The sequence below is a fragment of the Rhamphochromis sp. 'chilingali' genome (genome assembly GCF_963969265.1).
Source record: "Rhamphochromis sp. 'chilingali' genome assembly, chromosome: 12".
NCBI lineage: Eukaryota > Metazoa > Chordata > Actinopteri > Cichliformes > Cichlidae > Rhamphochromis > Rhamphochromis sp. 'chilingali'.
In genome coordinates, this window is record NC_137939.1 from 18,910,424 (window position 1) to 18,937,253 (window position 26,830).

A 26,830-nucleotide genomic window follows, 5' to 3' on the forward strand; every position below is an offset into this window, starting at 1 on the left:
AGTTCGCTGCAGCACAGAGTGATGATGAGACCGTTAACATGTGCAACTTAGAAGTAGTCAGAGGCATAGCTGGACTGGCCATCGGGCATACCGGGCATCTGCCCGGTGGGCCACTGGCGATTTTTTGTTTTTATGGGCCGATGGATTTTCTTTTTTTTTAGGAAGGGTATATATAATGAAAGGTGTCGGATTGGCCAATTGGTCATGATCGACTCTGGGCTGGACCAATTACAGCCGAAGAGGCCGGATGCACCCTCCCCCTTGTTTATCAATCACGTGATTTTCGTGCATTGCATGCCGGGAACTCGCGGCAAAACAATCCAAGTACCGCATCAAATGCAAGCATTTGCAGCACCGCAAAACGTTCTTTCCTCGGTTCCAATACCTTCTTGTTTTTTCTTTGCCGCACAAAAAAGGAATGTACAAAACAAAAGTAGAACAATGCCGGTCCGTACAGACTTGACGAAAAGACAAAGAAAAGATACGAGGAAAAAATCAAAGGAGTGAAAGGGTGAGACCCTTACGAGCACACAGAGTGGACAAAAGACGTTAGCGTGCTGCCCAACTTTCACCATGCTCAGATTTATAATTATACGGTTCTTGGAGTGAGTGCATACACTCATGAAGTTTTTAGTAACTTCAGGTCACTGCAACAAGCCCAGGAATAGTTTAGCTACAGATGGGTACAGGACCTTGAAATGCACTGTGTAGAACGAAAGACCATCGTACGAACAAAGGTAAGTTTACCAGTCTCACAAATCTTCTTCATAAATACACATTCATTAACCATTTATTAATATAACCTTTGAGCTCAACGGTAATTAATTAGTAGTGGAAATAATTTCTGGTAGCATTACAGAAATGTAGCAGTGACAATAATATTGTATGCTGTAATCGTACTGGACAATTAGTGATACAAAACAACTGTTTTATCCTGTGAATAAAAGTATATGTTTTTGTCAATGTACCATGGTAATAACAGAAGCGAAATGCAATATTGTGTCAGGACAATTCACTATTTATGCACAATAAATAAAGGAGCATAGCGCGACAATTTCTGTTCAGCGCCAGACTTGCTTGTAACCTATATCACCAATTATGTTAAGAAAAATGATGTATTAACTACTACAAAACTCTGACCTTTGTGGGAATGGTTGGAGCAGACTAACATGTGAGCTGGAGTGTTCTGAGACGTTATATTTGGTATATCCAGACCATCCGTCGGCTCTTACTTCGGAAACATGGCTTAAAAAATTTTCTCTTCAACGACGTAATCCGATAAAAAAAAAAAAACGATCTCTTTACCTGTCGGCTTCCCGTGGCTGTCATGCAACCGGCTATTGCAGTTAATAATACAACAGCTTCTTGCCATTTTTTGGGTTTCTTTTTATCGCTGTGTAACTGAGTTCAATTGAAAGCCTGCGTGCGCTAGTACCTCTTGCCACAAGTTCCCAGAATCCTTTGCGGTTTTTACCCTGAATGACGTCACATTTTCAATCTTTATCCTGGTGGGCCGGTCTCTAGTCAAAAGGCCCGGGCCGATTTTTTGTCCCAGTCCAGCCCTGGTCAGAGGTAAGTGGATGTTCAATCGGATTAAATGCAAGGTTGATTGGATTATATCTGAAGATCATATGCTATTCGTGATAACTCTGCTAGACTCCAAATTGCTCGTCTATGCGGGAGTATCTCAAAATTAAATGAAACCACTTAACACTTTTTCCCTAAAACGGACTGACATGGGACACATTAAAGTTGGATTGGAACCAGCTAATCAGTCTGAAGGTAAGTGTTTTTTTCACTTATTCGAGAGAAGTCCGAAATGCGTTCTTATTACTGTTTGTTTTGACTTTTAAGCTACCCTACCAGGATATTTTCATTCAAATGCTAAGACAAAATGTCAATATCTATGAATGCGGAGACTCAAAAGACTAGTTAGGTAATAGTTGCCGATGGATTTATGAGACTTGATAGAAACTTGGACGTTTGCAACAGGTGAATCGGTGAACTACCGAGGTTGCGCCCAAATGCTTAAAGCTGTTTTCAGGTGTGCTTGTTCTACCTGTACGGTGCGGAGTGCTGACTAAGTCATGTTAAACCCATTAAAGCGTCGAGCTCAAATATCTTTTCATTTTTGTGCACTGTTCTCTTGTCGGCACACATTTTCTGTTTATTGAAGCCTTTTGTGAATAATTTTGATCATGTAAAAACTGGGAATTGGTCCCTATTGACAATACTCTTATTTTTTGCATTGTATATGTCATTTAGGAAAGGTAATTGGTCACTGAACTTTTTGCAACTATGTGTATTTCTAAATTTTGTGGCTTCAGTGCACGCAAATTTATATTGTTCAGTTTGCATGTTAAAAGCCTACCAAGCACCCCAAGGCTGATTATGCTTGGTAAGAAGTCATTTATGAAATAGAGTTGATTAGACCATATTAAAATTTCTGTTTGGCACAGGAGCTTTTCGTGGACGCAGGTATCCAGTCTCTGTTTTGTTAGCTCAAATTTCTGTAATTTCTTTTATAAACCAAGGTTGTTGGACATGTGTCTCAGTGAATCCAGCAAAGTAACAATATCAAATTTCACATTACATATTACTGATCAACATAGTAGTCTAGCTACACCAACAGCAGAAATACTGAAGTCAATACTGTAAAGTTTAACAGCAGCACAAACTATGAACTCCAAAATAACCATACAGTTGATTCATCTCCAGTAATTTAATTGGGCTGACTGTTTGTTAGGTGTGTTTAATGTGCAGAATAATTCCCAATTATGTCCAATTACAATATGTTAAAATGGACTTATGTACATAAGGCCATTAATAAATAACTGTACATAGCTATTTGCTTTATGACTATCTAGACAGTGTGAAGAAGTGAAGTATTGAAATTATTTTATGTTGCATAATGACAACATGTTGCCCCTATATATTTAAGGACAAAGTTCAATGACCGCCACCTGCTGGATGGTGAGTGCAGAGGGGCGTGTAATTGTTGAGCTGGACAAAGAGAACATCTTTGCTGATGCAATGTCAGTCTTCTTTGGTATTGAACCTGGAATACCAGGAGTCAGCGTGTGCAAGGTTTTTTGTAAGGATAAACCCTGAAGAGGGAACAAAATGTACCTCCAAGGTTGGGACAAGCAGAAGGACTGGGACCACTGTGAAGCAAAAGGTTGTTCACATTAACCCTCATGTCACAACTTTCCTCCAGCGGCTTACTGAATTTGAGTGGAGAACTTCAAATTAGGTAACTGTTTTTGCCATTTTTAGTGCATTTCTTGTATAATTTAAATGACCAATGTGTTGTTACCCATGTCTCCAAAGATGATCCATGGCCCATGCTTTCTGGACATTTACACAAGACGAGCAACAATGAAGACAAGCTCTCTTGCCATCTTGCAAGACGCTGTCTCTGTCCAATAGGTTTTTTGAGTGCAACAGTTTTGATTTTTTTTTCCTTCTTTTACCCGTTTGTTAAAAATTATTTCAGCTACTTACACTTTAATTGTCACATGTATTGTCTCACCCTACAAATCAATGAACTCAGTCCACAAAGCAAGATCAGGGTTCAGTGCAGGTCAGTCAAGTTCCTTCACACCACACATGCTCATCCATGTCATTGTGGACCCTGTTTTGTGCATTGATTTGGTGGTATGAGCCAGTATTTTGGACAAAGTGTATATAAAGGCAGAAGTGTGGGGCTTGATATTATATTCATTACAATTCAGTTTATTTGTATGGTGCCAACAAAATGAATGCCAAGCCACTTCACATTGTAGGTTTAAGACCCTACAAAATATAACTAAGAAATCCCAACACTTGAGCATATGTTGTCTGCCATGATATGGATATGACATAATATCATTATTGTTTGTACAACCATCTGAGAAAATAATGGATTACATGGTTTAGTAAAAACAAGTGCTTCCTCAATGAAAATATGTTTTCAGTTCTTTTCAGTTTTTGATTTTGGAAATGTGTATTTCAGCAGGGAAGAATCAGAATTGAAATAAAGTGGTGTAAAGCACATGAATTATATTTTGTGTGTGCGTGTCTATCTATCAATCAATCAATCCATCCATCCATCCATCCATCCATCCATCCATCCATCCATCCATCCAATTTTTTTGGAACCCTCCAGTCTCTTACAGTATGTTACTGTTAACTGAAATTACGGTAAATTACGACCTGTTAAACAGTAAATGACCGCCTGTTGGGACACGGTATCCTCTAGCAGAGATGAATATTTTTGGTACTGATGATGTGTGATAACGGTAAGTTACTGGTTAATATATTGCAGTTTATTACCTTGCAGCGGGCTTACAGTGACATACCGTGAATAAACGGTAGTATACCAATTTCTTAATCACAGTATGATGTTACTTTGTTGACGTAATTTACGACATAACGACATAACGGGATCTCACTGGCGTCACTGTCGCCAGTAAGATACCGTAAAAAAGGCTACGGTGCGTTACCATAATTTGTCCAAGAGTATTATACCACACCAGCAAAAAACGGTATCATCCTGCAGAACGGTAAGCTACCGTAACACGGCGTCACAGTATGACGCTGGCAACAGTGACGCCAGTATGTTACTGTAAAGTGGCGATGAAAAGTCTAACAGTGCAGGAAGAAATATCTTATTTTGGGACAGATAAGTGCCACAATTCTGTTACCATTATGTCAACAATAAAGACACACTCAGCAGTAAATCTCCTTGAGTAAGTCACAATATCAAATAACCGCTGTGAAAAATACTGCAACTACCCTGACTCATTGGAGACAAGTGCACTCTTTGGTCATGATACAAGAACTTGTAAAAACACAAGCATTTAAACAGAAAAGCAGATGTTATTTCCAGGTTATAGTTAATATTATCTGTAGCCAATCAACACCCACATTTTATCCAAACCACAAGAACCAGAGAGGCTTAACACTTCTCTACCCACTCAGTCAGTCAGACAGAACTCAGTGGATATGTTTAGTTTTTACTGAGGGAGAAGGAGAGGGTAACACTCTAAGTGACAAATAAAGAAAAATATATCCTACAAACATCAGTGGGTATGATTTAAATTCCTCAGCTTTTCTGGCAGCTTTCTTGAGTAGGTCTTGCATTTTATTTATATATTTTCTTGATAAAGCTGCTTGGTTTGCGTCTTGCCAAACTAAAGCAGCGTCTGTGTTTCAGGGGATTTCCAATTAACACCCCACACCCCCATCTCGTATCCATTTCTCATTACGGGAATGATGTAAATATATGTGCTCATCCTTTTTGATTTGTTGACATGGTAGCATGCCAGTTGACAGCATGCCCAGTCAAAGGGCTTAGTACTGCAAATTTTAATAGCAGCTGAGCCTAGTATTAGGTACAACTGTCATTGATATTCAGGTGCATAGAACTATGTCTCCATGTCTACACACTGTAAACTGGGGCGCTTTTTTGTAAGTAATATTTAATTGAGGATGGAGGTGGTTGGTGTGTGTGTGTGTGTGTGTGTGTGTGTGTGTGTGTGTGTGTGTGTGTGTGTGTGTGTGTGCGGGGGGGCTACAAATGCTCCCATTTCTTGAATAAAACTCAACACATTTCCTCATTGAGGAAGCAGAAGCATATATTACAGTATTGCTGGGGGTGGATGGTGTGCAGGCAAACCCCCCCCCCCCCCCCCCCCACACACACACACCCTCCATCCCACCTCCTTATCTCAGGCCGACAGTTGTCGGGAATCACGAGCAGAGGCCTGAGTTAGTGCGGCAGGCAGGCCTGGGGATATGGATCAAAGAGACAGAGCTGGAGAACCAAAGAAGCTCTGATCCCCCAACACTGAAACGCACTCTATTCTATCCTTACTCACCCACTCTCCCTCTCTCTCCATCTCTCTCTCTCTCTCTCTCTCTCTCTCTCTCTCTCTCTCTCTCTCTATCTTTCACCCTGACATCAAATGGCAAGCCAGAGAGCTTCACCATTCCAAAGCAGGCTAAATCTTCCTCTCACAACAAATTGGAGAGAAAATGTGAGAGGAGAAATGTGTTGTCATGGTGTGCTGAGGTGTTGGGGTCACTATAGGAAAATAATCATTTCATCTTTCAAGCCATGTCACTGAATTTTCTGACCTGATAAAAAGGTATTCGTGAAGCATTTCTGGCTGCCTGACTGAAAAGAAGAAGAAAAAATCCTCACCATTTAGAATGCTGTAAAACAAAATTTAATTTGTCCAAAAAACAGAGTGCTGCTTAAAAAAGGTTTCTTTTTCAGAGAGGTTTGAAACAGCTCTGTTTGTAAAGCTGTGAAATTGTCCCTATTTACATGCAGTGCCATCACAGGGATAGTATTTCACACTGTCATTTTGTCTGTCTGTCAGTAACTGTTGGAACTGGGATGTACTCAGTCTCAACATGAAAGTCCACCTCTAATTCTTTCCCATTCAATTTAAGAGGAGGTGGTGCAGAAATGGCTTGTGTGAATTACATTGCAAATGCAATATAGCTGTTTCAAATTGAATTACTGGCTGTCAGACATACAGCATATCGTCTTCCTGCCATTTTGAAGTGAGATCTTAAGAAATTCTCCCTGCATTGTTATCTCATGTAAATGCTTGGGAACATGATGAAAGGGTCAATGCCAGTAAAGCCATAATGGAAACCCTTCAGCCGGGACTCAGAATAGACCAAGAGGACAATAAACAGAATCCAGCAGCCTTTACTGCAGGCAAATTTCATGTCAGGAATGAATACTGTTTCAGTCAAATGAATTTACTAGAATGGATTTGAATTTAAAATTTGATAAGATGTACTCCACAGTGGACTGATATGTCATGGCTTTGTTTTACCATAAAACAGGCAATAGTATAAATATACTTGAAAGGATGATACACTTATTTAAAACTTATTTTAAACTAAAGATTTAATTTTGTTAATGAAATCTTCAGGCTGCTTAAGATTATCCAGTATTTCTGTCAGGGTCCTGGGACTGGGCGATCCAGGATCCCTGAGCAGTTATGTATTATATTATTATTATTATTATTATTATTATATGTATTTTGGTATTGCTGCTGCTCTCCTCCATGATTGTAGATGTGAGTGTGTGTGTTTATGTCTGCGGGGATGCTTGGAGGATGGAGCTCAGCCACCTGCAGGCCTGAGGGGTGTGGCCCTGCGGAAGGACTGGCCACACCCGAAGCCACACACCTGCCGCTGATCAGGGCTCGTCGGGGGAGCTACTTAGGAGAGTCTTGGAGCTCCCACCGACGCGGGATCATTGCATGAGACTCCACGTTAGTCACCCTGTCTAAGCTAAGTCTGAAAGTGTATGCCTGCCGATCTGAGTGTCCTGACAGCTGCCGTTATTGTTTCCCGCAGGAAGAGCGTGGAGGGCACGGAGAGCAGCGAGCACCGGGGGGTGCTGACACGGGAGCAGAGAGCACACGGACTATTCACGGGAGACACGACACGGGAGTCTGGGAAAATACGGGGAGTTATTGTTACGTTGTTTTTCACCTTGTAAATAAACACTGCCTATACATAGAGCACCGCGCCTGGGTCCTCCTTCCCCACTCCTTCCACGGTGTGCCATGCCATACCGTGACAATTTCTTAAACTGCAAACAGCAATGGGGGCATACCTGCTAATCAGTCTTTGTTATTAAAGAATCTCTCTAGAACTTATTTTCACCTCGGTGACACTACATATTGCTCATCTCAAGAGTCAGTTACAAACCATTAGTACTGTGAGCCCACCCCATCCAGACAAATAGTCAAAGTATCAATGCTTTTCCCCCCACCTGGACTTGCCTCACTGTTGGCCAGGTTTTGGTTAAACAGGGAGGAGCATGCTTTTTATCCTTTCTAAGGTTCTACCATAAGGAGAAAGGGGACTCTCATCATTGTCACTCTCTACTTTAACAGGGCAGTTCCACATTTTCATCTCAAAACACTGCTGCTCAAATTCACTATATTGCCAAAAGTATTCACTTGTCTGCCTTCAAACACATTTAAACTTCAGTGATATCCCATTCTTAATCCATAGGGTTTAGTATGATGTCAGCCTATCAGCTTCAACTCTTCTGAGAAGGCTTTGCACAAGGTTTAGAAGTGTGTTCATGGGAATTTTTGACCATTCTTTGAGAAGTGCATTTGTGTGGTCAGACACTGAAGGCCTGGATTGCTTTTCTGTCAGGTTGATGTCAGGAGTCTGTGTAGGCCAGTCAAGTTATTGGACATCAAACTCACTCAACCATGTCTTTACAGACATTGCTTTGTGCACTGGTGCTCAAAAATATTGGAAGAGGAATGGGCTATCCCCAGGTGGAATTATCTTACTAATACTGTTGCTTGCTCTTTGTTACAGACCATACAAGAAGTTTTGGGCGTCAGTTTTGATGACTAAAATTCTATTGTTTTATTAGTTCATTACTTTATTATATTTATATTTATGTAGCTTGCCATCACCAGTGTGTGAATGTGTGTGTGAATGGGTGGATGACTGGTTGTGTAAAGCGCTTTGGGGTCCTTAGGGACTAGAAAAGCGCTATACAAATACAGGCCATTTACCATTTTACCATATTTATTGTTTTATTAGTGCATTAATCAGTTGATATGTGTGTCTGTGTATTGTATCCTATACAGTTTATCAATGTAGCTTACTAATCAAGCAAAGTAGTAACCTGATAACTTATAACTCTACCTGCTTGTCCATTTAATCTAACTTCTGGCTAAAAAGGAACAATATGCCAAAAACACAGCTGTTTCAAAATGTTAAGTCTGTGGTTTTGTTCCAGTAGCCAACTTCTCATCAGTATTTATACCGATTTTTATCTATGTACAGTAGTCCCTCGTTTATCGCGGGAGTTATGTTCAAAAAATAACCCGGGATAGGTGAAATCCATGAAGTAGCTGACTTTATTTTTTACAATTATTATAGATGTTTTATGGCTGTAAAACCTCTCACTACACACTTTATACACTTTCCTCAGACAGGCATGATCATTTTCACACGTTTCTCTCTTGTTCAAACAATCTCAAAGTTTAAACCTTCGTAGAAAAATAAGTCCAGTATTATAGAAATCAAAGATCAAATCCTGTTTTCAGGTCCAGAAAATGGGAATAGAGCAGCTGCCAGAGAATTCAACATTAATGTATCAATGGTACGGAAGTAGAGGAAGCAAGAAGAATGAGTCGAATAAAGTTTGACTTATCTAATTGTTTTGTTTTGCTTAATGCGCCTTATAATCTGAAAAATATGGTAACTTCCACCTTCCTTTAGCATGTCCAGAAGTCCAACTTTTTGTGTGATGGTTAGCATCTTACTCTGCCTTTTGGGTTCTACCGCAGGAGCCTTTGACGTTTCGTCAACATTGTTGTGTTTGTTGAACTTACAAACATACAGTACAGCACTTCAGAGTCACACTGCTAGCGATCGAAGATTTATGTAAATTTGACAAGCTGAACGCATTCTGTACTGTACAGGAGACACGGCAAGAGATGATTGACAGCCAATCAGAACACAGAACACAATGCGCTGTATTAAAAAAAAAAAACATGGAAAATTGCACACAAAACACGAAACAGCGAGGTGAAGCGTTATAGTGAGGAACCACTGTACACACTCTCCACAAACTTCCTTTAGTCTCCTTTCTTATCCCTATCTCTCCACAACAACCTTTGGTCACCAAATCATAATGTTCCTTCTCCTGTCAATAAAAATAGGAGAAGTGGACTTCTGATGATGTCATGGATGGATAGATAGCCAAACTTCTCAGCTCTTGATAGTCTGCAATAAAATCCCCTGAAATCTAACAAGAATAGTGCTAGAAATTGTTCCAGTGGTATATAACTTTAGGGTGATTGATATGGGATGAACAAAAGAGGTTATTCCAAGAGTGAGATGCAAGACGAACAAGAGGACATGCATGACATGTGAAGACATGAGGCTGGAAAAGATGTCGTCAGTGAACCTCCGCAGTCTGCTAGAGACTCACTCGATTGAAAATATAAGTAAGGAACTAAAAGAGCTTTAAAAAAGACATCAAGAAACCCTCCAGTCTTTTGGTGAGAACCTGAGAAATGACATGAGGAAAGACCTGGATCATTTCAAAAATGAAATCCAAACATGCGACTGGAGAAATGGGAGGAGTGGGGAATAGAGGCCGACACAGCTCTCATTAAAAGTTTGGAAGGACAAGAAAGCCTGCAGGAAAAATTACCAGAACTAGAGTCAAGATTGAGGATGAATAATATTTGTATATTCAGTGTTCAGAGGAAAAGAAGGCGACTCAGCTATCAAGTTTGTGCATGAATTACTCAGGCGTGAGGTGGATCTTTTGGATGAGCTGAACCGCACAACTCATTAACTGGGACATCTGTGGATAAAGCCCCACCAAGACCCATCATTGTGAATTTCCTTTAATTCATCACTAAAGAGAGAATTTTGAGGGAGGCATGGAAAAAAAAAAAGATCCACGTTAAAATTAGGAGCAGATTCTCAGAATCATTGGAGCCGTGGTAGAGGCAGTGTGGGGACCTGTGTGCCAATCACACCCATATCTTTTGAACAACAAAAAAAAAGGCCATTTTGGATAAAATTCAAATTTAACTGTATAAATTACTTAGATATAAAATACCTAAGTGCGAAGATCTTTCTTTTTTGTCATTTTAGCAAGGCTTTTGTTAATTGCTTGTAAAAAGTCAATAAGCAGAAGATGCTACAAAGCTGAATCACCAAATTTAGATCACTTCAACAGGGATATCAAATGGTATTTATATTTTGGAAAAGATGACTTTTCAGCTCAGATTAAGGGGAGAGAAGTTTCATAAAAAATGGCAAAAAATGACTTCCTACCTTCAAGGGACTCAGGATGCTGAGGATAAAAATTACTTATGATGTGTACTGTACAGATCATCATATGGACTTGTGAGCCCAGGCTCACACAGTGCAACTCTGCAAGCCATTTAGACCATTTAGATCAGAAAAAAATCTTAAATAAATAAACAAACCTGCCACTCCATATGAACAGCAATATTAAACGGTTTTCGTAAAGCCATCCTAGGTGGGCTAGAACCAATCCCAGCTGTCCGGCAGGAGGCAGAGTACACCCTATACAGTACACCAGCCATTGAGGTGACAATGCTAACCACACCACTGCGCTGTAAAACTGTTAATTAACTGATTAATTTTGGATTCCATCTATAACAATGTTTTCTTTAATAAACTTTTTTTTCAATATAGTCATATATTGTGAAAGACTGAAGTTGGTTATTAAGAACAAGAAAAAAAAACGTAATTTAAGGTATGTGTTAGCACATGTAGTCTAGAATTTGCATGGGGATATGGATGGGCTACCATTCGGAAATATTCAAAATACTATACATATTATGTTTTGCATCAGATTATTGTCTTAAAATTAAATCTTGCTTTTGTTTTGGTTCAGTGAGTGAGTGGGTGCCTATATGACCTGTTGGTATGATGTTCTTTTTATGAAATCCTGTATTAGTTTTATGCCAGATATAGCTGGTCTCAAGCCTTCTAAAAGTCTTTGTCTTGTTAGTCCATAGATTCATTAAGATGGGGGTTTTTCTTTGTTTGTTTGTTTTGCTTTTGTCATGTGAGATGAGTTCTTGTATTCTTTTTGGTATCTTTTTTGGTCAACGGTGTGGTTTTTTTGCCCATTCTCCCATGGATACTATAGATATCATTTTTGCCCAGTATCTTTCTTATTGTTGAATCACAAACAGTGATCTTAACTGAGACAAAATAAGGCCTGCAGTTCTTTATATGTTGTTAAGTGTTCTTTTGTGACCTCCTAAAAGAGTCTTTGGCTGTGTTGGAGTACGCATTTTGAGACCTATTACGTCACAGTGACACGACGACAGCTGTCCCAACCCGAAGTGTACTCCAAATGTGTACTCCAATGCGCCGTCGATTTCCCCAAATTTGAAGTGTGGTCCGGTGTACACTTCGTGGTCCCATATGTTCCACAATTCATAGCGCGGCGGTGGGTATAAAAATATACGCCATTCAATAGTTGACCATAATCTTACAGAGATGTGATGTTTTTATACATAATTAAAGTCAGTCATATATCCACAAACACAACAAGCTGAAAGTCAGTGATGCTGCTCAGTTTGCAGTCCTGAATATCACGGCACAAGCAGGATTCACTGCACTGTTAATGTTAGCTATGTTATATTGCTGCCTCTGTTTGGTGGTGTCAAGCCAAACGGACTGTGTGTTTGAACGAGCTGACGGTTCACTCGTTAAGCTGAAAGAAAGATGCTTTAATCACAGGAGTCACACATGTGTCCACTGTACCATCTGGGAACTCTTCTTGTTTAGCACTCGTAATAACACAAACACTAAATACTCCTTCTCTTGTGCTGTGCCCTGATGATCCAGCAGGACAAACTCAGCAGTGTATGAGGAAGAGCAGGAGGAAGAGCCAGCAGGAGCTGACAGATGGAGAGAATAGACAGACTGTTCCCTGTTTGTGTAGGACTGCTAGAAAAGTTTAAAATAACTAATTGTCTGTCCTGAATCAGTCTTATTAGGTAATGTTCAAATAATTTTATCATTCCAGTGTTTTCAGTGTGGGAGAAAGTACTCAGGGCCTTCAAGTTAAACACTATGAAAGGCAGAAACAAGTTTAATATTCAGAAACCTAAAGTATGTATCAGCAGCAGAATGGACCTAAAAATAAATGTTTGTTTCAGTTCTATGAAGCTTTGAGTATTTTGGATTAGTAGTACTGCTGTGTTTGTTGTATCATATTGCTGTAATTTTGCTTTATATATAGATGCTTCATATATTCTGAGGTAAGTTGATCTATAGTGTTACATCATATTCTATAGGGATGTTATGTGTTTGTATACTTTCTGCCCAGTTTGACCCATTTAGCAGAAGTCAGACTGTTTAAGGCTCTGATATCTATTCTGTATGAATTAAAGCAGTTATGACATGGTATGATTTTCTCACCCAATAAAGGAATATTTAATATATGAGTCTACTCTTCATTCTATCAGCAACAGTTATCACAGCTCGTACATTTTCTTTTTACGCATATATGTAAGCATTGAGCCAAATTTAGTAATGCCAACATATTAAAAGAACAATATTTGTCTCTTATATATATTACATCTATATATACACTGTCAAAGATACTTATTTTTGAGTGAAGATTCAAGGTGATTGGAAATTTAAATAAATGCAACTTGAATCTTTACTGAAGCTCAGTATTTGACACAGAGTTCATGCTCACTGCTCTAATATATCATAATAATCTGAGAATGAATATAATATTGTCCATATTATATTTACATTAAAGTGAGATGATTTTAGTCTCATGAACAACATTAGCTAATTGTTATTTACTAGCTAATCTTGAAATGACTGTTCAGTACAGAAATGAAGCCCAACAATTATGTTTTTACAGTCCCGTCGTCTCAGCCTCAGAATCGCAACTAATCAAAGTGATGTCATAAAAATGAATGAACAACAAAACATTTTTTCTCCTTCATTTCTGTCAAACAATGCTGTATGAAACGTTTCTCGCGGTTAGTATCATGGTTGCTAGGGAACCTGAGCAGGCTAGACCGTCCCATTTCACAAGCCTCTCACTTCCGCACTTCTCGTACTTCCTAGTACGCGCCGTACCTAGTACACAAACTGCGCGTACTCCGAAGCATACGGTCGCTGGATTGGGACACAGCCACTATTGTAGTCTTAGAGTCATTTTGGTCTCAATGTAATTGACTGGTGTCCCAAGTGCATTAATGCATTTCAGTCCAACAGTGACAAGTTTAATCGATGTATCATTTGTTTGGCCGTAGTCCTGAACTCTCTGAGGCAGACGGAGCTCGCGGCCAGCCTCAAGAAGTGTGCAGTTGGATGGAAGGTGGTACAGTATCTGTGGTACCATTTTGGGAGGAGGGCAGGTGCACCCCAGAACAGACAAAGCAGCAGGGATCACATCCTGCTCAGACCCCAAGAACAAAAAAAAGGTGACTAGTTTCTTGGGACTGGCTGGTATTACCGTCAGTTCATGTAGAACTCGGCAGGGATGACCAGCCCCATGACAGACCTCACCTGAAAGGGTGCCCCAGATCCAGTGTTCGTGCAGGTAAGTAGGGGTCTATTTTTGGAACCCATATTCCACATTCCTGACTTTTCTCTCACTTTCATCCTGCAGACCGATGCCTTGAACAGGGGTCTGGGGTGTATTTTGTCCAAGCAGTTGGGGTTGATTGCCTGCCTGCATATCAGGTCCTTTTGTATCACATCACTCAGTTGACTTTGTCAATGAGAAATATTTAAAAATAAGATTTTATTTGGAACATCTACACTAACTTGTTGTACTGTGGATCATGACAAGAAATGCTAAGCTTAAAACTTACCATAGAGCCATCTGGTTTGTAGTGTCACTACAATCAGGCTCCACACCATAATTAAAATGTTTATTTTCCACAATGGAAATTAATATTTACCTATGGTCATGTTGCGGGAAGCTGCCTAACTTACTCTAGCCATAGCAACAATATACTTGAATGTCTTGTAAAAATATATAACACAAAAAGACTACTGTGACTAAAACACTGTTGGTGAAAACCCACATGCATTATTTCCAGCTCATAATCATGACAGTGCTGTATGAAGTATCACTGCTCCAAGTTGATCAAGTAAAAGATAGACAAAGACTTTAATTTCCTGGTTAAAAGTATCAAAGGCATTAAATGTCAAAATCCATTTTGGTCTATGGCTTGTTTTTTTATTTCCTATTTATATTGAATTAACAACTACTTATCCCCTTCTTTTCTTGCATTTTCAAACGAATATGAATAGAATAAATTATATACACTGAATAGAGTCCTTTCATGTTATATATTTTTATTCATGACTGAGTAAATGCTTATCCTCGTGCATAAAGCGATAAAGCAGGACTTGCCTGTGGAGATAGCCCATTGCTGACAGGGTTGACATGGTTACTAGGAGTACTAGAGTTCATGAAGGTATCAGTGTAGCTGGAGAAGCTGTGCCGGTTGGTTGCCAGACCATAGGCAGTGCTGCCGTCAGGACTTGATAAACCACTCTGGTGCATGGTGGAAGGAGGTAAGGGTTGGGGACGGTGAACAGTAGCCCCACCATCTGAAAAGTAAAACACTTCACACATTGGTTCCTTCCTTTATGTAAATAAGACACTAGCTAGGCTAGGCTACCTGTTCTACCAGTTTGTATACCAGATGAGAAAAAACACATTCCCGAACATATATATATATTTAACACCAACATATAAACAACGCAAGTTTGACAACTTAAGTACACCACCATGATGCCCCACAGTATGTTGAACAGAGACCTGCATAGTGTGGATGTGATACCAAATAGGCTTAATTGGAGGCTTCTGTATCTACTTTAGGATGTCTTTACAACTAAACACAACAGGGAAAACTGGGTTAAACCTGACTGACATTTTGATAGTTACAATTACAAATATTTCCAACAGCAGGTTGTATCACACCTCTCTCGCTGTCTGGGAATTTTTCAGCTTTTTCCAAAATCTACCAAAACAAAATTCATAAACCTTGGAGCAGTGGCAGAGGACGGGCAAAGGAACAACCTGGCATGGAGATTTTGTTTTGTTAAAACTGCAAAATATGCATTGACGTTGGTAGACAATACAGTTTCTTAATGCTTTTCAATACAGTACTAATTCTGTGAGTGCTTTGATGACACGCTAACATTAATTGGGAATGCATACTCTCTGCAATCAGTTTTTTATTCTGTGAAACCACCTAATAAGTCATTCTTATAATTGAAACAATACTTTTATTCTGAGGCAATATGCTTTAATGTACTAGATAGAGGACAACACTGCAGTTTCTTCTGCTAGAGATAAGACATTATTGGCATATCAGGACCTCTTCCAGAGAAAAACTTAAATTGATCATTAAATTGTTCCATGCATCCAGTCAAAAACACACACACACACACACACACACACACACACACACACACACACACACACACACACACACACACACACACACACACAAAAAAGACCCAGCAATATAGGTGTAAAAGTGCCTATCATGAATCATTATTTGTTGGTAAGAACATGGCCAAAATAGCATAGTATCCACGAACTCCTTAGGAAAACCTATAGGTCACATTTGTAATCTGTCAGTGAAAGGATTATCTGTTCTACCTTGAGTGTTGGTCGGGTAGTTGGATTCTGGCAGCTGATATGTAGGAAGTGTTGGCATCCCTGCAGGAGGAAATCCACCTGGCAGAAGGTGATTGAATGCTGCAAGTTGATTGGCTCCTGCTTGTTTTCGCCACCTGGCCCTTCGATTGCTAAACCACACCTTGAAAGAGAAATATATATAAATAAGCTGGAAGGAAAACACCAAAAATGATAAATGGCCTGTATTTGTATAGCGCTTTACTAGTCCCTAAGGACCCCAAAGCGCTTTACACATCCAGTCACACACCCATTCACACACTGGTGATGGCAAGCTACATTGTAAACACAGCCACCCTGGGGCGCACTGACAGAGGTGAGGCTGCCGGACACTGGCGCCACCGGGCCCTCTGACTACCACCAGTAGGCAACGGGTCAAGTGTCTTGCCCAAGGACACAACGATCGAGACTGTCCAAGCCGGGGCTCGAACCGACAACCTTCCGATTACAAGGCGAACTCCCAACTCTTGAGTCAGCTGAATAGCTGAATTTAAAATCAGCAAGAATTTGCACATTTACATTGATTCTATTCTGATGCCATGCTCTAGGTCTCACAGATTCTCCGCTGAAAGAGAATTTTACCTTTTCTCACCACAAAGTACATACAGATAGTCCTTTTGTGAAATTTCACACAGAGGGCAAGATCCACATTCAAAAGCCTATATTTCATTGTCCCGAATATCTGAAATGATTCAGGACATATAACTTACTCTAAGCATTAATATATTGGGACATGCCATCATTTCAAAGGTAAAACTTCAGCAAATTAATGTTTGTAGTGTGTGTTTCTGTGAGTAAATAATTTTTTTTTTCATTATCCACTGTTTCTTCTTGACATTTAGTCCTGCATGTTTGTTTTCATTTCAATTAAACTATACCACTCACATGATTTAACACAGGCATACTTAACACCTACACATCTCTAGGGTCACAGCAGAAATCTTTGCATTGCTTGCAGCTTTCTACCTGCCCACTTTTTCCAGGAATCTTCTTTTTTCATTTAGTGCAAACGAAAATGTGACTTTTATGTAGAGAAGCTGATTTGGACTTCTATATCTGCAGAGCAGACTTAAATTATTACAGCAGGCGTTGTTGCCTTGAGGTACTTGCGCAAAAACCGCAGAAGTAGATCATACGGTCTCACTACCTCTGTAGAAGAGACGTGACGGAAAGGAAACAGAATATGACCTATCATCATTTTAACATGATATCTTTGGATTGCTTTCTAATGCAAGGATGCATAGATGTGGAATGTATATGTTTGTACATTTATAGATACATATTTCTGGCACATTTAGAGACATATTTAAGGCTCTGTGTGTGGAACCCATGTTCCACATTCCTAACTTTTCTCTCCCTTTTATCCTGCAGACCAATGCCTTGAACAGGGGTCTGAGGGGGTATTTTGTCCAAGCAGGTGGGGTTGATTGCCTATCTACGTGTCAGGTCCTTTTGTATCACATCCCTCAGTTGACATTGTCAATGAATAAATCTTTAAATATAAGACTCAATTTGGAAAATCTACTCTGGGACAAGAAACACTAAGTTTAAAACTTGCCATAGAGCCCTCTGGTTTGTAAGATTTCCTCAGTGAGAAAGTGTCTCTATAGTCAGGCTCCACACCATAATTAAAATATTTATTTTCAGGAGCGGGACCACACCTCCAAACATGTTCCTTCCGGTTGTAATCTATATAGGTTTTCCCCAGTTCTGCAAACTGTTCATTCTCGTTCATTCCCCAACCTCCCTCCCTCTTTGTTCTCAATTCTTTAACTTCTTCACTCCTATTTAGTACATGGGAATCTGCCAGGCCTGGGAGCCGTCGCCAGTCCCCTTCGAAGCCTTCCCTAAACCGCAGCTCAATTCATGTCCAAGCATTCGCCTTTACCTACTAAAACGCTGTCAAACCTAAAATGAGGATGTGGGCCCAGCTAGTGAATCGAGCCTAAAGGATAATGTACCAAAGCTATCCTTGGAATTCAAAACAAAAACTGAACTTCATATCAGTTGCGCCAACATCGCTGTGGAACAAGATAAAAATCCATCATCCAAGGAAAGTCTCCACAAAACTCAATCCACTCCCTAGGCTTCCTTTCCTCCTGCTATGGCAGACCACTCCTCCACAGTGGCGCCCTGTTCCACTCCTGTATTTGCTGACCTCTGTACCCTCCAACCACCCACCAAGAACGTCACTGCAGACTCTGGAGTGACTGAAAAAATGAGATCACAGATACAAGCTGGGGAAATGAGCTTCCTCCTTAGATTGGATGGCTTCTCCCTTAGCGATAGGGTAAAGGGATTAGCGATCCAGGGGGGGCTCAGAGTAGAGCTGCTACTCTACCACATCAAAAGGACCCAGTTAAGGTGGTTCAGGCATCTGATGAGGATGCCTCTGGGAACAGTTTCCTGTGCATGTGCCCCCGAGAGGAAGTCCTAGGGCAGACCTAAGACATGCTGGACAGACTAAATCTATCAGCTGGCCTTGGAATGCATTGGTGTTCCCAGGAGAAGGCGGCTGGGGAGAGGAAGGTTTGGGCTTCTCTGCTTAGGCTGTTGCCCTCTCAACCAACCCCAGATAAGTGGAAGAAAATGGAAGGATGGATAGTTAAATTGAATTGACCTCAACAGCTGGTGAAGAGATGAATGCTTCCCTCCAAGAATGTGGACAAGTGGAAGAAGAAATTATCTGACAGATAACTAACTCAAGCAGAGAAAGCAATCCTTTTGAATGATTTTAATTTTGATGTCAAATCAAAAAAATCTCGCATTTGGAACTAATTACAGCCACAGATTCAGTAATCCAAAAGAACAACACTGTGGATGCAGAGACAGAGCAACTGCAGAGGAAAGTGTCAGCCTGTCTTAGCAACACAAGGCCCCCAACCTCCAGTATCACAGACTGTCTGATGCACTTGAAAACAGACAATGCTTCTGATCACATCTCATGCAACAGATTATACCCAAGGGAAACTATACCGAGTCAGTATGGTGTACCAGTGATACCTAAATAAGGGGGTATTTTTAAAGTTCATTGTCAGTGTGATCAATCAGTTACCTCCAACACCTCAAAGTTCCTGGCTTGAAGTTTGTGGAGAAAGGGAAAGATGCTGTGAGGGCAGAAGAAATAAGTGTCTCTTACGACATTACTGTATGTCTGTCTTTACTTGTCTTCCAGCTACTGATTACATGGTAGTTTGTACACTGAAAAGAGTTAAAGAAGCAGGCACCCGATTGGTCTGTAATGAGGGTGGTCCTATTCTGAAGTGGAATCACTGTGTAATTTCTTACAAAGTCCACATAAAAGGACCAGTACTAGAAACGTAGGTGTGTCATGGATTCCATAGGCACAACCCCGTTCATTTCCAATGATTCTGACCAACTATAATAGATGTTTTTAGAATAAAATGGGTTGCTAATTGCAGCCATGCAAAATCAGTAATTTCAGTGACAATCATTCAAGCTGACTATAACTGGTTTTATTTTTTGTTTCTCCATGTTTATACATTAAGTAGTACTGAAACAATGATTTGATTTGACACACCACAAATATTTTTTAGTTACAGTCTTTGCAGTTCTCTGTTTCCCATCACTATATCTCTACCATACAGTATTTAATATTAATATATTTTTTGAAACCTTCCATGGCCTCAGCTTAAGGACACAGAAATAGTATTCAAATGTAGTGTAAAGTTATAACTAGGCCTACTTAACTGTGCCATAATCCAAAGTTACAAATTTTGTCAACATGAATGAGAAATAGTTAGCTTCAAAGCAAGTTAGAAGGTGGGCATTGAGTTGGATTTTTTTTTTTTTAATTTGTACTCCAGTAACTTATTCTGTGAGTAGGATGGACGTAAAATGACCATTGTCAAGTCGAGGCATACAGATAATTCTGAGGTCGGCATTTATGACCTAAGTGGCAGGCATGGAGGAGTTTCCATGCCACGCTGGTTTCTCATTGTCTCAGTTTTCTGTGACTTGATTGAGCCACTTTGCAGTTATGGCTTAAAGTTCCCCTGAGAGCGAAGACTTCCATGATCTGCTCTGATTTTTACAATGAGTGGTAGACTCTAAACTGGTGGGAAAAACAAATTCCAGCCAAGAATCTGGGAGTGAGACATGCAAGAGGAATGCAGCACCCACCCTACTGCTGAAAACTTACAGCTGTTGTTAGAACTCTACAATATTTTCCAAAACACAACTGAGGCACTGTGAAGCTGTCAAACAGAGACCAAAGCCAGTTTCCTTAGTGGAGATGTGAACAGCTGGCAGAGTCTCCAGAAGTTAGAGAGAGTTAGTCTTGCACACTGAACAAATATATAAAACACTGTGAAAAAGTCTCACACCTCATTTTGTTATATTTTGCTAAGAATATGGGAACCGTACAGTGATGTACTGAAAACAAACATACTTGAAAGTACAGAGTTTGTACAATTCTCATGAGATTAAAAGTCAGTATTTCTATGACCAACTTTATTGTTCATCACAGCTTGAACTGTTTTTGGCAGCCATGCCAATTAGAAACTTTGCATCGGGGTCAAAATCTGACAGTACTTTTCTGCATTCATAATTGAAATGCAGCCAGTAGTTCTTCTTTAATGTGGCATACCAGAACATTCTCTCCCACTTTCCCTTCCTTATAAATGGCTTCTTGACCATCACCTTTGTTGAGCAATAGATGAATCAACTGAAGGACCAGAACTGTCTCTCAGGTCCTGTGTCAGGTCATTTTATCCTGTTATGGACATTTCTTATATCTTTCATCTACTTTAGATTCCTTTTAAGACGTCCTATTTTTTGTACTCTAGTTGTCCAGTTTCCTCATTTTTTAAGGATTCACTCCAAAGCAAGCTGGTGAGCAAACCGATCTTTAATCATAACCTTCTTGGTGCAAAAATACAATTTTACACCTGCCAACCTGTGTTATCATTAACACAATGATATGAAAGAAAATAATGTATTTTTGTAACAAGCTACTTAGTTTGTTCATTGTTTTTATTTCATCATCATATTCCTTAGAACATTTTAAAATTCGGTCTTTGTTAAGTTGTCTGTTATGTATTGACACAGGCCAGCAAAGACAGAGGGACCTCATGGTCCCTCTGTCTTTGCTGGCCTGACCTGCCATTTCGGGGGTGGGGTTCCCTCCACCTCAAGCCCTCTTTCTCGCCCTCCTCTGTGTGTGTGTGTGGTGTTCTTTTCTTTTTGCAGCATTGGGACCTTGAAGAAGTTCCCACTCTTGAGCCACATACACTTGCTGGCAATCATACATATGCCGCTGATGTTCCCGTCAAAGGGCACTATTTAGTAGAGCGGTTGAGCTTCAATCAACACTGCATCATTGAGTGACAATAGTTAGTTGAACCCTGGCTCATCCAAAGAAGTGATCTTGTTGTGTTTCTCTTAGTGAAAGAAACTAAGCCATGGAGAGTTTTGGAGAGAGCACCAAGGTTTTTGTAAATATTTCGGAAAGAACTGTGGAGAGTGTGTTTGGGAGAAATTGCCCCACCACTGAGAAAATCACATTTTGTTGGAACTGTTTTGCACCTTGTTTTTTCACTGTAAATAACCTTACTGTAACTGTTCAGGAAGTCTTGTGACTGGGTTCTGTTACTGTGCCATTTGGCAAACCCGACAGACACAACACTGGTTCATCCTTTGAGTTAGGTGCCTTTTTATGTTTGAATGACACATAGGTCAGAGTTAGCATGCAAAACACATCTGAATATGTTCAATGGAATAGGAAAAATTAGTTAAAGAGAATTAAAAAAAAAAAAAACTTTGGAAGGTTTCCAGAAACCTGAAAAACCTTTGCTCATTTTTAAAAATGACTGGACAGTCTTGCTCATTAAAAGCAAAATATAAAGAAACAAGTGATGGCTCAAGACTTCTGAATAGTACAGCAAGTTAGTAGAATATAGTAGAATGCTGCATAGTCAGCAGTAAAGGTTCTAACCAGTCTGTGTGATTTTAAAAAAGCAAATATTTTACTAATTAATCTACTGAGAATGTTGCAGCATTGTGTTCGACGACACACATGTTCTCAATAAAAAACATTATTCATGTTCTTATAGAGATGCTCTCTATCAGTCCCTCAGTTCAAGTAGTGAGTTTCAACATTTGAAATGAGTAAGTGTGTCTTTGTTTGTGGGTTTAATGTTTAAAAAAAAAAAGAGATCAAGGATGGACTTTAGAGGGAAAACCAGCACACCGCAGACCACGGGCCTCTCTGTGTGAGGATCTAAACGTATTCTACGCTAGATTCGACACAGCGAACACCATGAGACCGGACAGTGTGCGCACCGCGGATGACGTCAGTGCGCACACTGTGTCTGAGGAGGATGTGCGGAGGTGCTTCAGGAAGGTGAACACACACAAAGCTACTGGTCCGGACGGGATTCCCGGCCGCGTCCTCAAGTCATGCGCGGCTCAGCTGGCCGGAGTGTTCACGCACATCTTCAACCTTTCCCTCTCTCTGTCTGTAGTCCCAGCCTACTTCAAAATGGCCACCATCGTCCCTGTACCCAAATCCTCCACCATCTCCTCACTGAACGACTGGCGACCTGTAGCCCTGACCCCCATCGTAAGCAAATGCTTCGAGAAGCTGGTCAGGGACTTCATCTGCTCTGCACTACCCGACTCACTGGACCCTCTACAGTTCGCATACCGCCACAACAGGTCCACTGATGATGCCATAGCCCTGACACTACATACTGCCCTGTCACACCTGGAGAAGAGAGACACGTATGTGAGAATGCTGTTTGTAGATTACAGCTCAGCATTCAATACCATCGTTCCCTCGAAGCTGGACAGGAAACTGCAGGATCTAGGACTGAGCAGCTCCCTCTGCAGCTGGATCCTTAGCTTCCTGTCTGACAGACGCCAAGTGGTCAGACTGGGCAGCATCACCTCATCCCCCGTCACACTGAACACTGGTGCTCCACAGGGGTGTGTACTGAGCCCTCTCCTGTACTCACTCTACACCTACAACTGCACGGCCACTAACAACTCCAACATCATTGTGAAGTTTGCGGACGACACTACAGTGGTGGGTCTTATCACCAACAGTGATGAGACAGCTTACAGGGAGGAGGTCAGCGCCCTGACCCACTGGTGTCAAGACAACCATCTCACCCTCAACGTCGCAAAGACAAAGGAGTTGATAGTGGACTTCCGGAGGTGCAGAGAAGTACACACCCCCATCACCATCAACGGCGCTGCTGTGGAGAGAGTGAGCAGCTTCCGGTTCCTTGGTGTACATCTGGCTGAGGATCTTACGTGGTCAGTACACACAAACAAAACAGTGAAGAAGGCGCAGCAGCGCCTCTTCTTTCTCAGGAGACTGAAAAGATTCGGCATGAGCCCCCGCATCCTCAGGACCTTCTATCACTGTGCCATTGAGAGCATCCTCACTGGATGCATCACCACCTGGTATGGCAACAGCACCGCCTACAACTGCAAAGCTCTCCAGCGAGTAGTGCGGTGCTCTGAACGGATAATTGGAGGTGAGCTTCCCTCACTCCAAGACATCTACAGGAAGCGGTGCCTGAGGAAAGCGGGGAGGATCATCAAGGACTCCAGTCACCCCAGCCATAAACTGTTCAGACTACTTCCATCAGGAAGGAGGTTCTGCAGCATCCGGTCCCGTACCAGCAGACTGAGAGACAGCTTTTTCCATCAGGCCATCAGACTGCTGAACACTTCATAGACACCTCAGTTTCACTACTGGAACTTTAACATTATGCACTCCATACTGTACAGTAACGCCACTGTTTTGCACATGTCTCACTCTGTATATTTTATTTTATATATTTTATTTATTGTTTACTCTATTTAATTTGTAAAATATGTGTACACACACACACACACACACACACGTAGAAAAATATTTAGTATACACATCCAGAAATGCATATACTATTATATTTATTAGTTTCAGATGTAGCCATTCTTGTATTTTGCTTGTTTACATTATTGTATTTGCACAACTCTGTTGCTTGTGAAGCTCGCACACAAGAATTTCACTCACATGTGCTGTACCAATGTACCTGCACATGTGATGTGACAATAAAAGTGATTTGATTTGATTTGATTTGATTTGAATGAAAAATAGACAGATGTCGCGTGGCTGGAGAGATCTATGGATTAATGGATAGTTGAATACTAATGCATTACCTGGACCCTGGCCTCAGTAAGTTTTGTTCTCTGGGCCAGCTCCTCTCTAGTGTAAATATCAGGATAATGTGTTCTTTCAAAAGCCTTCTCCAGCTCCTCCAGCTGCTCCGCTGTGAAAGTAGTCCGACTCCTACGCTGTTTCCTCTTCAGTGGAAGGTCAGGCTCTGATTCCACATCTGACGATTCATCCATCCGGCTGCCTGAATAAGCACAAGGTAAATACGAAGGTATTTAGAGCATTTAGGAAGACTTTAGTCATCATGTTTTTGTGAACATGTATTAATGCAGAATATTCACAGGACAACTGAGAATTACAAACAAATTGCCAAAATTTATAGTTGCAATGGGATGCTAACCATAACCTCATATTTAAAAGTCATTAGCATAAAGTTTGAACTTCCATGAAGATACCCTCTCTTCATGAACTAATTTGAAATGCTGTTAATTTATAAAGTCTGCTCTCAAAACAAAGGTTCCGCTTCAGGTTCCTTTATCTGTTCCTTTTTGTTAAACCTTGTTGTTTTACATTTTGGAATCAGAAACCTTTGCCCAGAAAAAAGAAACTGAAACTCACTATGCAAGGATGGTAAATTAAACCATTATTAATTAAGAAGAACAGGATAAGTCTTTACACTATTACTTTGGTATTATTCACTAAAATGACCTGAAATGCACTGAAACATAATTACCATTTCATGGTAATGTACAGGGTGGCCCATTTATATGGATACACCATAATAAAATGGGAATGGTTGGTGATATTAAAGTCCTGTTTGTGGCACATATGTGAGGGGGCAAACTCCTCAAGATGGGTGGTGACCATGGTGGCCATTTAGAAGTCGGCCATCTTGGATAGAACTTTTGTTTTTTCAATAGGAAGAGGGCCATGTGACACATCAAACTTATTGGTAATGTCACAAGAAAAACAATGGTGTGCTTGGTTTCAACGTAACTTTATTCTTTTATGAGTTATTTACAAGTTTCTGACCACTTATAAAATGTGTTCAATGTGCTGCGCATTGTGTTGGATTCTCAATGCAACCCTCTTCTCCCACTCTTCACACACTGATAGCAACACCGCAGGAGAAATGCCAGCACAGGCATCCAGTATCCGTAGTTTCAGGTGCTGCACATCTCGTATCTTCACACCATAGACAATTGCCTTCAGATGACCCCAAAGATAAAAGTCTAAGGGGGTCAGATTGGGAGACCTTGGGGGGCATTCAACTGGCCCACAAAGACCAATCCACTTTCCAGGAAACTGTTCATCTAGGAATGCTCGGCCCTGGCACCCATACTGTGGTGGTGCACCATCTTGCTGGAAAAAATCAGGGAACGTGCCAGCTTCAGTGCATAAAGAGGGAAACACATCATCATGTAGCAATTTCAAATATCCAGTGGCCTTGAGGTTTTCATTGATGAAGAATGGACCCACTATCGTTGTACCCCATATACTACACCAAACCATCACTTTTGTTGGTCCAACAGTCTTGGAGGGATCCATCCAATGTGGGTTAGTGTCAGACCAATAGCAGTGGTTTTGTTTGTTAACTTCACCATTCACATAAAAGTTTGCCTCATCACTGAACAAAATCTTCTGCGTAAACTCAGGGTCCTGTTCCAATTTTTGTTTTGCCCATTCTGTAAATTCTGTGCACCGATCTGGTCATCCTCGTTGAGATGCTGCAGTAGCTGGAGTTTGTAAGGGTGCCATTTGTGAGTAGCTAATATCCACCAAAGGGATGTTTGACTAATGCCACTCTCCAGTGACATGCGGCGAGTGCTACGCTGTGGGCTCTTGCTGAATGAAACTAGGACAGCCACTGATGTTTCTTCATTAGTGACAGTTTTCTTGCATCCACATTTTGGCAAATCCGACACTGAACCAGTTTCACGAAACTTAGCAAGCAGTTTACTAACTGTAGCATGGGAGATGGGTGGTCTCATAGGGTGTATTGCATTGTCTTGCTGCAATGACCCGATTACTGCGTTTACCAGATATCAACACAATTTTGATCCGCTCCTCACGTGTTAACCTCTTCAACATGTCAATGGCTGTGAACAAAGTTACTTGTAAATAACTCATGAAAGAATAAAGTTACGTTGAAACCAAGCAGCACGGTGGTACCGTGGTTAGCACTGTTGCTGCACAGCAAGAAGGTCCTGAGTTCAATTCCACCATCAGGCCGGGGTCTTTCTGTGTGGAGTTTGCATGTTCTACCCGTGTTTGCGTGGGTTCCCTCCGGGTACTCCGGCTTCCTCCCACCGTCCAAAGATATGCAACTTGTGAGGATAGGTTAATTGGATAATCCAAATTGCCACTAGGTGTGAATGTGCGAGTGAATGCGACCTGTCCAGAGTGTACTCCCGCCTCTCGCCCTATGACAGCTGGGATAGGCTCCAGCGCCCCCCGCAACCCTG

General features: G+C 40.8%; 1 protein-coding gene across 3 annotated transcripts in view; it reads right to left on the minus strand.

Annotated features, from left to right (window-relative positions):
* Positions 1–26,830, minus strand: part of LOC308406966 (paired box protein Pax-7-like) — a 142,780-nt gene that overhangs the window by 74,460 nt on the left and 41,490 nt on the right. For all 3 annotated transcript variants that reach the window (XM_080898307.1, XM_080898309.1, XM_080898308.1), the window contains exons 5-7: positions 24,410–24,609; positions 16,199–16,358; positions 14,939–15,138 (exon numbers count right to left, since the gene is read on the minus strand). In XM_080898307.1, the coding sequence (XP_080754433.1) occupies positions 14,939–15,138; positions 16,199–16,358; positions 24,410–24,609 (560 nt within the window). The remainder of the gene's footprint in view (positions 1–14,938; positions 15,139–16,198; positions 16,359–24,409; positions 24,610–26,830) is intronic.